The sequence below is a fragment of the Ornithorhynchus anatinus genome, chromosome 5, assembly GCF_004115215.2.
Source record: "Ornithorhynchus anatinus isolate Pmale09 chromosome 5, mOrnAna1.pri.v4, whole genome shotgun sequence".
NCBI lineage: Eukaryota > Metazoa > Chordata > Mammalia > Monotremata > Ornithorhynchidae > Ornithorhynchus > Ornithorhynchus anatinus.
The window spans coordinates 77,946,509-77,963,315 of NC_041732.1; the positions used below are offsets into that span (position 1 = coordinate 77,946,509).

Sequence of the window (16,807 nt, forward strand, 5' to 3'; positions counted from 1 at the left end):
GTTAGTGGGCTCTGAACTAGGGGTGAATATTAGGGAACATTTTGTGAAAGACCATCATCCTCAGGCACCTCTACAGAATTTAGAGGAAAAATTTCCCCTCTATTCTGTTTCTCAGGGATTTGCTAATGGTGAATGATATCTGCAGAGCTCCTCCTTCTCCTCAAACTGATATGGAATGAAATCACATTTTTTTCTTCACATCAGTTTAGGGAATATGAAGGGGAAAGGGATCCGTTTTGTATCACTCGGCCCTTGCTGACCGATTAGGGAAGTGTGCTGGCAAAATCCTTGACAGTCCCATCCTGTTCATTTTCATGGGCAAATGATGGGCGAGGCAGGAGGATTTAATCAATCAAACTGTGTGCCCGGCCAAGGTTCTGTCAGAAGTACAGAAAATCCCAGAGCAAACGAACTTTAAAGAACACAATATCTGGAAGTTTGATGAATAAATCAAGTCCCTCTGGTAGCTCTAAAAAACAGGAAGCCGAAGTCCAAATCAACCTTTCAAAAAGGTTATGCAGTTTGGAAATTGAAATGAAAATTGGAAATTTAAGAAGCAGCGTGGCCTACTGGAAGGAGCACAGCCCTGGGAGTCAGAGGATCTGGATTCTAATTCCGGCGCTGTCACCGAACTGCAGGGTGACTTTGGGCGAGTCACTTATCTTTTCTGGACCTCAGGTTCCTCATCTGCAAAATGGGGATTTAATAATACCTGTTTCCCCTCCCACTTAAGAGTGTGAGCCCCGTGTGGGATCCGATTATCTTGTATTTACCCCAGCGCTTAGTACAGTGCTTGGCATATAGTAAGCGCTTAACGTGTACCAGAACGGCTATTATTATTATTATATGAAAGAGGATGACACTTGACCCTTACCTCCGATTCTTCCTCTAACACCTCATCGGTGGTCTGGGGCTGATCTTTTGGTTTCTTCCACGTCTTTGGTGCAGCTAGAGCTGTTTGGGCTGCAATATAAGGTTAGACCCATTACTTGCCAACACCAAATCAGCCTGGGGACCGTCAGGCCTTAAACGGTGGCTTTACTTTCCAACAAAGCGATTCAACCGAACCCAACATCTCACACACACCAAAGCGATTAAAAGCCGTAAAGTGCCTTGGGCTTTAAGGAGAGGGAGTCCGGGGCTTACAGGTTAGACTGAAGTAATATTAACATAAAACAGAACGAGGTTTTAGATTGTTTTATTCATAGCCAGAGACATCCAGATGATCAAGTGGATAATTATGTGGTTGCAACTCAGTGAATGCTTGGCAAATGTGAGTCACAAATTGTTTCCCGGTAGCTCACACAACTTTCAATAGCAGAACCAGTTTGAAGGAATATCTATCTGGGACAGTGGGACTCCACTCCCAGAAAGTTCCTTGGTTCTGTTTCTTTTTTATTTCTTTTTTTTTTGCAGCTACCCAAGGCATTCAATGAAATTGGATTAAGGTTCCATTTGAAAAGCAGCAACTCTTAAGCACTGCTTTTTCACCTTGCCTTTTCACACGTGGTCTCTGACCTCTTGGATGGTAAAATTCAAAAGGTTCAGAGGGTTCCGAAATGATTGATGTTCCTTCCCCTTCAGTCTCAGGACCCCAAAAATAAACATTCTTCTCACAAAAAAATTAATTTGCTGTCCAGAGCATGTTTGCAAATAATTGGTATACCCTTCCTGCTCCATGAATTTTGCTTTCTAAATGAGTAATCAGTGGTGTATGGAAATTATTTCTCTACAACGCCGATACAATTAATCCTCAAATTGCAGTTACTACAATTTGTATCACATTTGAGTGCTGGATCATCAAGGAAAAAAGACCATATGCAATATGCAAAGTGCTTCTAACCGTTAGCAGTTTAAACTGACCGAGAATTCTACTCTCCAGGAAAAGAAAAATGCCATATTTCGGGAATCAAGATTGTTAGTTAAAATTATCTGAGTATTCTCCTATCACAGTCCATGAAAAATATTCTACTCCATCCATTAAATTTTACATTCATTTCTCTACTTGTGTTTCCTCATTTTCTACAAAGCTGTCTTGCTGCTTTTACTGTCTCAGTCAATCAGTTTTCATAGAGTGCTTGTTTTGGGCAGAACACTACACTAATCACTCGGGAGAGTTCAACAGAATAAGGAGATATGATCCCTGTCCTCGAGGAGTTTACAATCTAGCAGAGGGGAGACAGACACTAAAATAAGTTACAATTTGGAGGAAACAGTAGAGTGTAAAAGTACGTACATAATCGCAAGAGGCCGGGGAGGAGCGGGGAAAGAGTTAGTACCCAAGGCCTCCTGGAGAGCATATACTGTTGTCTTGTTTATGCCGCGGAGTCGTTTCCGACCCATAGCGACACCGCGGACACATCTCTCCTAGAACGCCCCGCTCTCCATCTGCAATTGTTCTGGTAGTGTATCCATAGAGGTTTCTGTTAGAAAACATATACTGCCAGAAGGGCCTTTAGGATGGGGAGAGCTGTGTTAAAGGTTCTTGGCAACAGAGTGAACTAAGGATTGGAGAAGAGAGAGGCTGGAGGGAGGGATGACTGACAATGAGGCTTAATGCAATAGTTGAGTTAGTATATGAGAAGTGCCTGGACCAGCGCAATGGCAGATTAGGATGAATTCTGGAGATGCTGTGAAAGAAGGTTTTTTTTATGGTATTTGTTAAGCATTTACTAAGTGCCAAGCACTGTACGAAGTGCCGGGGTGGATACAAGATAATCAGCTTGGACACGGTCCCGGTCCCACATGGGGCTCACAGTCTTAATCCCAAATTTAAGGGAAGGGATCGGAGGCCCGGGGAAAGCAGGTGGGATTTATCCTCTTGAGAGATGGCCAGGAAGGACAAGTAAGTGGATGGGGATGACGACAAGGGAGCTGGGGAGGTGAGCAGAAGGTCACCTTCACTAGATATCTTCCCACCCAAACCCTCTCCTCCTCCTGACTTTCCCATCACCGTAGTCAACATCACCATCCGTCCTACCTCATCAACCCATAAACTTAGCGTTTTCCTTGATTTACTGCCCTCATTCAACGCTGACATTGAATCTGTCACCAAGTTGTATCAATTCTACTTTCACAACATCCGTAAAAATCCGCCCCTCCCTTTCCATCCACGCTGCTGCTATGTTGATCCAAGGACTTACCATATCCTGCCTTGATTATTGTGTCACCCTCCTCTCTGACCTCCCTGTCTCCAATCTCTCCCCTCTCCAGCTCATACTTTGCAGCCTGGGTCGTTTTTAAAGAAGAAAGTCTGCTTACCTCTTCCCCGCTCCCCCAAAATCTCCAATAGTTGCCCTCCACCTTCAAATCACACCAAAACTTTACCACTGTAAGGCATTCATTCAGCTCTCTCCCTCCTACCTTACCTAACTCCTACTACAACCCAGCTTTTACACTTCACTTCTCTAATACCAACCTACTCACTGTCCCTTGATCCTGTTTCTTTCGCCACCAAACCCTTATTCAAGTCCTCCCCTAGGCCTAGAACTTCCTTTCCCTTCATATCCAACACACCACCACTGTCTGCATCATCAAAGTCCTACTAAAAACCATATCTCTTCCATGAAGCCTTCCCTGACTCACCTCATTATTCCCTTCCCTATTCACACATCCTTCTGTTTCGCCCGTGTACTTGGATCTGTACCCCGTAAGCAAGCAAGTCAAGAGTATTTACTGAGCGCTTTCTGTGTGCAGAGCACTGTACTAAGCGCTTGGGTAGGTGCAATACAAGAGAGTTGGAAGACACATTCCCCGCCCACAACAAGCTTACAGTCTAGAGAGTAAGTGCTTTAACAGTCATCCCTCCTCCAAACCCACAGCACTTAGGAAGCAGCGTAGCTCAGTGGAAAGAGCAGGGGCTTGGGAGTCAGAGGTCATGGGTTCGAATCCCGGCTCTGCCACTTGTCAGCTCTGTGACTGTGGGCAAGTCACTTCACTTCTCAATGCCTCAGTTTTCCTCACCTGTAAAATGGGGATGAAGACTGTGAGACTCACGTGGGACAACCTGATTACCCTGTACCTACCCCAGCACTTAGAACAGTGCTCTGCACACAGTAAGCACTTAACAAATACCAACATTAATGTACATGTCCTTATACTCCACTGTTTCCCCATCTGTAATTTTTTTTAACATATTTCCCCCCACTAGATTTTAAGCTCCTTATAATTCATTCATTCATTCATTCAATAGTATTTATTGAGCGCTTACTATGTGCAGAGCACTGTACTAAGAGCTTGGAATGGACAAATCGGTAACAGCTAGAGAGAGTCCCTGCCCTTTGACGGGCTTACAGTCTAATCGGGGGAGATGGACAGACAAGAACAATAGCAATAATATAATGATAATAATACTGATATTTGTTAAGCACTTACAATGTGCCAAGCACTGTTCTGAGTGCTGGGGTAGACAGAGGGTAATCAGGTTTAAACCCCATTTTACAGATGAGGTAACTGAGGCAAAGAGATGTTAAGTGACCCACCCAAGGTCACACAGCAGACACATGGTGGAGCCAGGATTAGAACCCACATCTTCTGACTCCCAAACCTGTGGTCTTGCAACTAAGCCACGCTTGAGGATAGGGATCATATCTACCACCTCTACCACATGGTATTCTCCCATACCAATCCTTCCACTCTCTCTGCACACAGTAAACATTCAATAAATATGATTGACGGTTCTGCACATAGTAAACGCCCAATAAATCCCAGTGATTGAACAATGGGATTTATTCATTCACTCATGAATTGTATTTATTGAACATTTACTGGGTGTAGAGCACTGTACTAAGTGCTTGGAAAGTACAATTCAGCAGTAAAGAGAGACAACCCCTGCTCACATCAAGCTTATAGTCCCGGAGGGGGGAAGAGAGACATCAAAACTAGTAAACAGGCATCAGTATAAATAAAAGGAAATTATAGATACATACATAAGTGCGGTGGGTCGAGGAAGGGGGGGAAGAGCAAAGGAAGTGAGTTGAGGTGACGTGGAAGGGAGGGGGAGCTGAGAAAAAGGGGGGCTTAGTCTGGGAAGGCCTATTGGAGGAGGTGCACCTTCAGTAGGACTTTGAAGGGGGGGATGAGTGGATGTTTGGTGGATTTGAGGAGGGAGGGAGTTCCAGGCCAGAGGTAGGACGTGGGCCAGGGGCCGATGACAAGACAGAAGAGATGGAAGCACGGTGAGAAGGTTAGCAGCCGAGGAGCAGAGTGTGGGGGCTGGATGTACATGGGCATTTACTATGTGCAGAGCACTGTACTGAGCCCTTAGGAAAGTAGAATACAACAGAATTAGCAGACACATTCTCTGCCCCTAACAAGCTTACAGTCCAGGAGGAATGTGAATGATTAAGAACTGAATGTGTGCGGCTAAACCCCACATGCTTTCCTTGGTTTGGAAGAAGGTGCTAGATTTATGCATTTTCACTGGGCTCGGACAGGACTTCATATAAAGCTCATCTGTGTTAATGTAATATTTAAGCTCTAACAAGCGAAAAGCAATTCCATCTTCAAACATGAGCAACTTCGTGAAAAGTGATCTTAGATTTGTGCAAATCTCTGTTTAGGAATTCAAGAGACTCGGGGCTTTCCATCATTCTGAAATACAAATAGCCTTCTACCACTTTTCCAACCTCAATATTTTAAAGGGTACCCCAAATCACTGTTTGCTCATTATAATTTTCTCATCTTCAAGAGCATATATTCAAAAATGATCAGAAAAGTGAATAACTGTGTCTCAGGATTTAAATGTAACCTGTAAAACTCCCCATTATAACTGTAGCATTTCCAGTTCAACCTTTGGCTCAGCTAAAGCAACATGGTTAGAAAACACAAATAACTGTGTTATTGTAATATTGTACTGTAATAGAGAATAGAGAATATTGTATCGTAATAGAGAAATGGGCCAATTTTGGGCCCCACTCGACTCAGTAAAAGTTATATGGAATGGTATATGTGCCTTCGAAACAATGATGCCATTTTCCGGCATGTTTATTAATCTACGAATAAATGAAAAAATCTTATGGTGCATAATTAAATGCAGCAATTTGACAAACATTTTTTTCTGAAAAATTGGCACAGATAAACTGAGGCCATAGAAGTGAGAATTTATTGTATTTTTAAAGCTTTTAGTTTTAAAAAACCTTACCACAAAACAACTACATAGAGTCATACTACTGGAATCCATTCCAAATTTGCCAATTCAAAACAAGAAAAAAGGTCACAAGTGCTTTGAATTTGTCTGTTCTTAAAAACTGCTCACATAACCCCAGTGAAACCTTAACTAAATGTCAGGTAAGAAATTATTAGGAAGAAAGAAAGGATGAGACAGGCTAGGTAGCAGGGAGGGAGAAAGCCAAAGAAAAAAAAGAACTACCAATCAGAAGTCCATTAATAGGGGTATAACATTAAAATGAAAAGAAAAAAGACCAAAAGGGGACTCTACGTAGTCTTCCAGTTCAATCCCACAGTGCAATGCTAAAACATTGAAGCTGACTACGATTCATTTTCAAGATCCTGCATTGATAGAATTTCCACAAATATTGCAATATTTCAAGTTCAGGTTTAACCCCGATCCTTTCATTGTCCTTCAAACTCATTGTGCGATGCTCTTCCCATGGGAAAAATGGTAACCACATAATAATAATAATAATGTTGGTATTTGTTAAGCGCTTACTGTGTGCAGAGTACTGTTCTAAGCGCTGGGGTAGATAGAGGGTAATCAGGTTGTCCCATGTGAGGCTCACAGTTAATCCCCATTTTACAGATGAGGTAACTGAGGCCCAGAGAAGTGAAGTGACTTGCCCACAGTCACACAGCTGACAAGTGGCAGAGCTGGAATTCGAACCCATGACCTCTGATTCCCAAGCCCGGGCTCTTTCCACTGAGCCACGCTGCCTCTCGACCACATGCCATTATTGGATAATTACTGTTCTTGGCATTCTACTTAGGGTATCCACATATTTCTCAAAGAGTGATAGACCCAAGCGCTTAGTACTGTGCTCTGCACACAGTAAGTGCTCAATAGATACAATTGAATGAAACAGTAAACAAGATGAGGCCTCATTCTCCTGATTTATTTAAATGATAAAATCTTAAGCAGCGTGGTTCAGTGGAAAGAGCACGGGCTTGGGAGTCAGAGGTCACGGATTCAAATCCTAACTCTGTCACTTGTCAGCTGTGTGACTGTGGGCAAGTCACTTAACTTCTCAGTGTCTCAGTTCCCTCATCTGTAAAATGGGGATGAAGACTGTGAGCCTCACATGGGACAACCTGATTACCCTGTATCTACTCCAGCGCTTAGAACAGTGCTCTGCACATAGTAAGCGCTTAACAAATACCAACATTATTAAGTTGCCATTGTTTTTACGAGATGTTCTTCCCCTTGACGCTGTTTATTGCCATTGTTCTTGTCTGTCCGTCTCCCCCGATTAGACTGTAAGCCCGTCAAACGGCAGGGACTGTCTCTATCTGTTGCCGACTTGTTCATCCCAAGCGCTTAGTACAGTGCTCTGCACATAGTAAGCGCTCAATAAGTACTATTGAATGAATTTTTATCAGGAACAAAAAATACATTTTCTTTTTGGAAACGACATAATGCTACTTTCTCATTGTCAGCCTCTGGTCAGCTATGATCCCCAGATCTTTTATTCTGCAGCTAAGCCACTCCTCCTTCATCTTCTCTTTTAACTATTTTAATTGGGTCCATTTAAGTGCTGGCAACTCCCTGCTATTCAATCATTCAATCCATCGATCAAATCATGAATGGTATTTATTAAACACTTACTTCGTGTAGAACACTGGGCTATGCACTTTGGAGACTACAATACACAGAGTTGGTAGACACATTTCTTTTCCTCAACAGCTTACAGTTTAGAGGAGGTGACTGACATTAATATGAATGATTTCAAATATTCTCCTGATATTATCTCCTATGGGATTTCATTAGAGCATTTCTTTGGGAACTTCCAGGCCTAAACTGGACTTGAACTTGAACTTGAACTTGAACAAACGTTCAAGTTTTATTTTCCTTTTCTGAGGGGCCTTAAATTCCAAATTTCATGCAATAAGAAGGGCTGTCGGCCAAGTTTCAACTGGATTCTTTGCTATGGAGTAAAGACCCCGGGGACTTCGTGATGAAGGATCGCTGTCAAGAATGAAAGAGAGACTTGGTCCTGAGACCCTACACGCAGAAATTGGTCCCAATCTCCAAGTGCTAATGGTTCTCCCTCGTCCCTGCCCATCCAGTTACTCTCAGGGTACGGAGTGCAATAATAATAAGAATGGTGGTATTTGTTAAGCACTTATTACGTGCCAATCACGGTTCTAAGCGCTGGGGGGATACAAGTTAATCCGGTTGTCCCACGTGGGACTCAAAGTCTCAATCCCCATTTTACAGATGAGGGAACTGAGGCCCAGAGAAATGAAGGGACTTGCCCAAAGTCACACAACTGACAAGTGGCGGAGCTGGGATTAGAACCCACAACCTCTGACTCCTAAGCCACACCCCACAAAGCCACAGTGGACTCTTTCCACTAAGCCACGCACAACAAAGGGTAGGCAGGCAAGGAGGCGGCACACTAAAAAACACACAAACACCAGTACTTTCTCTGAGAAGCAGCATGGCTTAGTGGATAGAGCACAGGTCTGGTAGTTGGAAGGTCCTGGGTTCTAATCGCGGCTCTACTTGACTGCTTTGTGACCTTGGGCAAGTCACTTCACTTCTCTGTGCCTCAGTTACCTTACCTGTAAAATGGGGATTAAGACTACGAGCCCCGTGTGGGACAAGGATTTTGTCCAATCTAATCAACTGGTATCTACCCAAGTGCTTAGAACAATGCTTGGCACATAGTAGGTGCTTAACAAGTTCCATAATAATTATTATTATTAATTATTGCCCTTGGGCAAATCACTTAAATTCTCTGTGCCTCTGGTACCTCAGCTGTAAAATGGGGATTAAGACTGTGAGCTCCACGTGGGACAGGGATTGGGTCCAATCTAATTTGATTAGATCTACCCCCAGGTCTTAGAATAGTACTTGACACATAGCAAGTGCTTAACAAACACTATCATTATTATTATTATTGCTATTAAGTCAGGTTTAGGGCCCAGTTAACCCCAGCACAGTGCCTGTGCCATCCCATAGTGTCATAACCCAGCAGGCGGTCGATTTATTAGTCCTGTGGTCTTCACCCTTCAAGTCAGGCAGCTGTTTTTCAGGATTCCCACTGGGCCTGTCCACCTGGTGACATGTCCTGGGTGATTCTTTGGGCAAAAAACTCACCCCTCGTGGCCCAACACTAGCAGGCAGAACACGGGATGAGAACCCCAGGTCTCCCGCTTCGTGAGCAGTGCTTTTGCCAATGGTCTGACAGCAGGCTGGAGACATTATATCATCCTGAAGTCCAAGCAGACTTCTCAAATGGCGACATTATTAGCATCTGAATAGCATGTGGGAAGCAATGTAGCCTAGTGGCTAGAGCACGGGCCTGGGAGTCAGAGGACCTGGGTTCTAATCCAGGCTCCACCGCTTGTCTGTTACGTGACCTTGAACACGTCACTTAACTTCTCTGTGCCTCAGTTACCTCATCTGTAAAATGGGGATTGAGACTGTTGGCCCTATGTGGGACAGGGACTGTGTCCAACCCAATTAGCTTGTATCTACCCACGGCTCAGTACAGTGCCTGGTACATAGTAAGTGCTTAATAAATCTCACTATCATTATCATTATTATTATCTGTGTGGAACCAAACTCGCTTAATTTGCTACTGTCACTCTTCAGGACTTATTTCTTGCCTCAGAGCATCTAAACAATAGGCACCCAATGACCAGGAGCCCGTTGCTCCAAAACCCCATTTCTTCGTAAAATGTTTTCTGGAGATGGAACACATACAGCTGAGGTAAGCGAAAGAGCATTGTTCCTCTCCTTCCTACCAGATTTTCCCATTAACAAAGTGGCAAAATCCCATCAGTCATTCAACAGTAAACTCCATGTGAGCAAGGGAACTTGCACTGTACTCTCCCAAGCGCTTAACGTGGGGATCTGCACACAGTAAATGCTCAATAAATACGATCGATTCATTGATTCATGGGTCCGTACTACTATCTCAACTGCCGGGACTAGTGGGTAATGTAAAATTTATCTTAATAAATCCCCATTTTCCAGATGAGGAAACTGAGGCCCAGAGAAGTGAAGTGACTTGCCCACAGTCACACAGCTGACAAGTGGCAGAGCCTGGATTCGAACCCATGACCTCCGACTCCCAAGCCCAGGCTCTTTCCACTGAGCCACGCTGAGAACCCGCTACACTTTCATTCACTCATTCAGTCGTATTTATTGAGCGCTTACTATGTGCAGAGCACTGTTCTAAGCGCTGGGGTAGACACGGGGGAATCAGGTTGTCCCACGTGGGGCTCACAGTCTTAATCCCCATTTTCCAGATGAGGTAACTGAGACACAAAGAAGTGAAGTGACTTGCCCACAGTCACACAGCTGACAAGTGGCAGAGCTGGGATTCAAACCCACGACCTCCGACTCCAAAGCCCGGGCTCTTTCCACTGAGCCACGTAAAAAACCCAATCTATGAAAACTCCATCTGCCATCACGCTCAAGCCCATATAGTTTGCTCCCCTAGAACCAGTCTGCTCCCGGTGCCTCGGTCTCATCTATCTCACCGCTGACTCTTAAATCACATCCCCACTCCCGTGTGGTACTCCCTCTCTCTCCATTTACGCCAGACCTCCACTCTCCCCGCCTACAGAGCCTTCTGAAAGTCGCATCTCCTCCAAGGGACCTTTCCCGATTAAACCCTCTTCCCCGACTCCCTTCTGAGTCATCTCTGCGTTTGGACCCGTCTCCTTTGGATGCTTGGGATTCACCCCAGCCTCAGTCCCACAGCACTTAAGGATATATCCGTAATTTATACATTTATTTTCGTGTTCGTCTTCCCCTCTCGCCCGAAAGCTCCTTGCGATGATGATGGCACTCGTTAAGCGCTTACTATGTGCAGAGCACTGTTCTGAGCGCTGGGGAGGATGCCGGGTGATCAGGTTGTCCCACGTGGAGCTCACAGTCTTCATCCCCATTTGACAGATGAAGGAACTGAGGCACCGAGAATTTAAGTGACTTGCCCAAAGTCACACAGTCGACAAGCAGCAGGGTCGGAATTTGAACCCATGACCTCCGACTCCTAGGCCCGTGCTCTTTCCACTGAGCCACGCTGCTTCTCCGGGCAGGGTCTATCCACTCTGTTGTATTGCACTCTTCCAAACGCTCACCACGCTCCTCCGCACAGAATAAATGCTCAATAAATACCCCCGATCTATTTATAGACTGGTACACACCGCTACCGTACGCGGATTGAAGGAATACTACAGCAGGAGTTTTCCTTCATGTGTTTTGGTTAGTTTTACAAGAATGCAGCCTCCATAGAATACTCTTTTTTATGGTATTTAAGCGCTCACTATGTGCCAAGTACTGTTCTAAGTGCTGGGGTAGATACAAGACAATCGGGTTGGACACAGTCCCTGTCCCACATGGGACTTACAGTCTTAACCTCCATTTTACCGAAGGGCGGAGGCACAGAGAAGTGCAGTGACTTACCCAGGGTCACACACCAGACAAGGGGTGGAGCAGGGATTAGAATAATAATAATAAGGATGGTATTTAAACGGCTACTATGGGCCAAACACTGTTCTAAATGCTGGGGTAGATACAAGGTGATTAGGCTATCCCACGTGGGGCTCACAGTCTTCATCCCCATTTTACAGATGAGGTCACCGAGGCACAGAGAAGTTAAGCGACTTGCCCAAGGTCACACAGCAGATAAGTGGCAGAGCCGGGATTAGAACCCACGTCTCTGACTTCCAAGTCCGTGCTCTTCCCACTAAGCCACGCTGCTTCTCAGGTCCTTCCGAATCCCCGGCCCGTCCTCGATCCACCAGGCCACACTGCTTCTCAAGTGGGTTCAATGGGTCTGAGAGGCAACCCACGGCCCTCGAACAGACTTGAAAATTCTGCCAGTAATATTCAAATAACCAAACGCTACGGGAGAACATTGGAATACACTGGTGAGGATTCTAGCGGGCCTAGTTTTGTGCTGGGATCTTGAGTTTAGCAGACCGACTACAAGACCAGCCCACTACAGTCCAGTTTATTTTAAAATCAACAACTAAAAGAATCCAATAGTAGAGGGCAGTTATATTTAGATCACTTATTACTACTGAGGCCAGCAGAACACTATCTCCAGTATGCCCGGAGGGAGAGGCAGAAGAAATGCATAAAAGGAGATTTCAAAGTGAAATAAAAACACCAGAATTGGAAAGTGAGCAAACCCCCGTGTAACTTACTGAACTTCAAAAATATGGCAATGGATCGTTTTCCTCTGCTTTGCCGCAAAGAGGTATCATCCAAAGGGTAAACGCCATCTCACGGATCTTCCAGCAATCCCCACATGGGGAGGAAGCAGAAATGCAATTATTCATTCACTGTTTCCACTGGCCCAGACCAGCGACCCGGATTTTTGAGCCCAACAATGCAGCCCGTTACGTAATGGAAACAATCGCGCTTGTTAGGCAACAGGGCTTCATTGAGCGACCGGCTTGGAAGGGCTCTCGGCAAAGAGATTCCGTTAACAACCTTCCCAAGGATTCTCTGCCTCAGCTCAAATCTGGCTTTTTCCACTAGCAACGAAAGGGATAATTTCCTTGCACCCGGCAGGACCCGGCATCACCGGTCAACGTGAAGCGTTCGCAGTAGGGGTGTTTTTCCTCCAAAGGCTCCAACAAAGACTTTTACCTCCTCAGAAGAAGTCCGCGTCGACAGTGATTTGACCCCTCTGCCCTCCGATTTACCTGGATCTCAAGGAACTTTAGGAAGGAGAGGGGCAGAAGAACTCAGCACTCGCTACGAATGCAAATGCTAGAGGTCGTGGATACATCAAAGCTGAAGAGGCCCGTCTCCCTCATCCTGGACAACTGAGCGGGCACACGGCTCGGGCCACCTCACCTGTGGGAACAATGGGCTAGACCTCAGTGACATCACATCCATCCGCTTTCAGCCTCGTGGAAAGATCGCAGGCCTGGGAGTCGGAGGACCCGGGTTCTAATTCTCGCTCTGCCACCGGTCTGCTGCGTGACCTTCGGCGAGTCACCTCACAACTCTGGGTTTCAGTCCCTTCACCTGCAAAACGGGCGTGGCCTAGTGGAAAGAGTGTGGGCCTGGGAGTCAGAGGACCTGGGTTCGAATCCCGGCTCTCCCTCTCGTCTGCTGGGTGACCTTGGGCAAATCACTTGCCTTCTGTGTCTCAGTTCCCTCGTCTGCAAAATGGGGATTCAATTCCTGTTCTCCCTCCTACTTAGAGTGTGAGCCACATATGGGACCTGATTTGCGTTGTCCTCAGTGCTTGGTACCTACTAAGTGCTTAACAAATAGCACAGTTTTTATAATTACTAGGAACTGTGCCTAATCTGATTTCCTTGTACCTATCCGAACACTTAGAACGCTGCTTGCCATACAGTAAGCGCCTTACCCACACCACAATTATTTCATCCTCAAAAACCTCCCGTCACCCTCCAGGTCACCCATAAACTTCTTATGATTGGCCCCTCCGACAGTCCTCTCTGTCTTATGTATTTTCTTTTTTCACCTCCTGCTCTTCACCCCTCCCAGCCCACTTTCTAAGTTTACCTTGCTTTCGAATCTCCTGTGTCTCCGCGCCCCCGCTCCTGCTGTCCCCCCAGCCTGGAACTTCCTTCCCGACAAATCTGCTAGATTCCAGTTCTCACCATCTCCAACGCTCTCCTAGGAGGCCACCTGGTTCAAGAGACCTTCCCTGACCGACCCCTCATTTCCTCTTCTCCCTCTTCTGGCTACGGTCACCCTTGTACTTGGATTTGCTCCCTTTTCTCACCCCTCCCTCGGCCCCGCAGTACTCAAGTACATAGCCGTAATCTATTTCTGCTAATATCTTCCTCTCTAATGATAATAATAACAATGATTATAGTATTTGTTAAGTGCTCACTATGTGTAGAAGATAGAAGCAAATCGGGTTGGGTTTAGTCCCTGTCCCACGTGGGGCTCACAGTCTCAATCCCCATTTTACAGATGAGGTAAGTGAGGCACAGAGAAGTGAAGTGACTTGTCTATGGCCACCCAGCAGACAAGTGGCTGAGCCGGAATCAGAACCCGTGACCTTCTGACTCCCGGGCCCGGGCTCTATCCACTACACCGGGCTGCTCCTCTAGACTGTAAGCTTGTTGCGGGCAGGGACCGTGCCTACCGACTTTGTTACACTGTACTCTCCCAAGTGCTCTGCACACAGTAAGTGCTCAATAAATACAATTGATTGATTACTGCGTGCTGAGCGCTCCACTAAGCATTTGGGAGCGTACAGTTGAATGAGTAGACATGATCCCTGCCCACAAGGAATTTACAATATGCAATTTATCAAGGGAGAGAGGCACTAATATCCATTACAGATGGGAAGATAAATTAAGGAAGATATGCATGTACGAGTTATGGTGGTCACGGTGTTAGTGATGACTGGACGGCTGGGGAAGTGACTGAGTGCCCACGTGGCACGGCGGGTGGTGAAGTTGCAATACGGGTGACATAAGACGGGAAGATTAGAAACTGGGGAAACCCTCCTGGAGAATATGTGATTTCAGAATATGTCATATGTGATATTTCAGAATATGTGATTTCAGAATAGTTTGGAAAGTGGAGAGAGCAAATTATTCTTTTATATTTTTTTAAATTCAAGTATCTGTTAGGTGCTTACTATGTGCCAAGCACTGTACTATGCGCTGGAGTAGATGCAAGATAATTAGCTCAGACATACAGTCTCTGTCCCACCTGGGGCTCGCAATCTAAGCAGGAAGGAGCGCGGAAGGAGCAGGAAGAGCACTAGGGCTTGGGAGTGAGAGGTGGTGGGCTCTAATCCCGGCTCTGCCACTCGTCAGCTGCGTGACCTGGAGCAAGCCACTTAGCTTCTCTGTGCTTCAGTTACCTCATCTCTAAAATGAGGATTAAGACTGGGAGCCCCATGTGGGACAACGTGATTACCCTGTATCCACCCCAGTGCTTAGAACAGTGCTTGGCATACAGTAAGCGCCTAACAAATACCATAATAACAGTAATGATAATAATAACCCTCATTTTACAGATGGGGAAACTGAGGCACAAAGAAGTTAAGTGACTTATCCAATGTCACAGGGCAGAAAAGTGATGGGTACCCAGGCCCTATGACTCCTAGGCCTGTGCTCTTTCCACTAGGCCACACTGTTGGTTGGTCAGTTCTGAAATGGGATTGGAGTTTGCTTTGTTTTTTTTTAAACGGTATGTGTTAATCTTGCCCTGTCCTAAAACATTGAGTTCCAGGCAAGAGGGAGGGCATCAGCAAGGGACTGAAAGAAGGAAGGGGTAAATCAGTGAATCAATCAATCAAGCAATCAATAGTACTGGAGTGCCTACTGCGTGCACAGCACTTTGTTAAGTGCTGGGGACAGTACAATGTAATTTAGCTGGTAGACAAGTTTCCTGCCCACAACCACCTTACAGTCTAGAGAGGGAGACAGACATTAATATAAATAAATGAATTATGGATATGGACATAAATGCTATGGGTCAGCATCCACAGATGGTGCAGAAGGGAGTGGGAGCTGGGGAAAAGAGGGCTTGATGGGAAAGGTGTTTGGAGATGTGACCTTAATTAGGTTTCCAAGGTGGGGGAAGAGTTCCAGAGAGAGGGAGGAGAATAATAATAATAATAATGTTGGCATTTGTTAAGCGCTTACTATGTGCCGAGCACCGTTCTAAGCGCTGGGGTAGATACAGGGGAATCAGGTTGTCCCACGTGAGGCTCACAGTTAATCCCCATTTTACAGATGAGGTAACTGAGTCCCAGAGAAGTTAAGTGACTTGCCCACAGTCACACAGCTGACAAGTGGCAGAGGCGGGATTCAAACCCATGACCTCTGACTCCCAAGCCTGGGCTCTTTCCACTGAGCCACGCTGATACGCAAGAGGGGCCGGTGGCAAGTTGGGCAAAGGAAATTAGGAGGATGTGGAAGGTGATGGGGTGGCTGGAGAGGGACAGATATTGTTTTTAGGGGTTGGCAGAAGATTGAGCTTTTCAGAACACATTTAAAATGTGTTTTTTTAGTTTAACAACATTAATTTTGAAGGTTTGAAGCAAATAAAATTAGTGATTTGTAAAATTTGGAAAAGGTACTTGTGGCTGGGGTAGATGCAAGGTAATCAGGTTGGACGACGTCCCCGTCCCCCACAGGGCTCACAGTCTTAAATGCCATTTTCCAGATGAGGTCACTGATGCACAGAGAAGTGAAGTCACTTGCCCAGAGTCACGCAGCTGACAAGTGGCGGAGCCGGAATTAGAACCCACGACCTCTGACTCCCAAGCCCAGGCTCTTTCCACTGGGCCACGCTGCTTCTCTAAAGAGGCCTTCCCAGACTAAGCCCCACTTTTCCTCATCTCCCACTCCCTTCTGCATCGCCCCGACTTGCTCCCTTTGCTCTTCCCCCATCTCCCCACCCCACGGCACTTAAATATATAGCTTTAATTTCATTTACTTGTATTGATGTCTGTCTTCCCCACTCTAGACTGCAAGCCCATTGCGGGCAGGGAATGTGACTGTTTATCGTTGTATTGTACTCTCCCAAATACTTAGTACAGTGCTCTGCACAGAGTCAGCACTTAATATATACGACTGAATGAATATTAATGATATCTCTGTTCCCTCACCTGTCTGCCTGTCCTGAAACTTCCCACACTGCTACACATTTCATCTTTAC

General features: G+C 45.7%; 1 protein-coding gene across 12 annotated transcripts in view; it reads right to left on the minus strand.

Moving 5' to 3' along the window:
* EIF4G3 (eukaryotic translation initiation factor 4 gamma 3) overlaps positions 1 to 16,807 on the minus strand; it is a 254,350-nt gene that overhangs the window by 83,622 nt on the left and 153,921 nt on the right. For all 12 annotated transcript variants that reach the window (XM_039912110.1, XM_039912109.1, XM_039912112.1 and 9 more), the window contains one exon: positions 875 to 963. In XM_039912110.1, the coding sequence (XP_039768044.1) occupies positions 875 to 963 (89 nt within the window). The remainder of the gene's footprint in view (positions 1 to 874; positions 964 to 16,807) is intronic.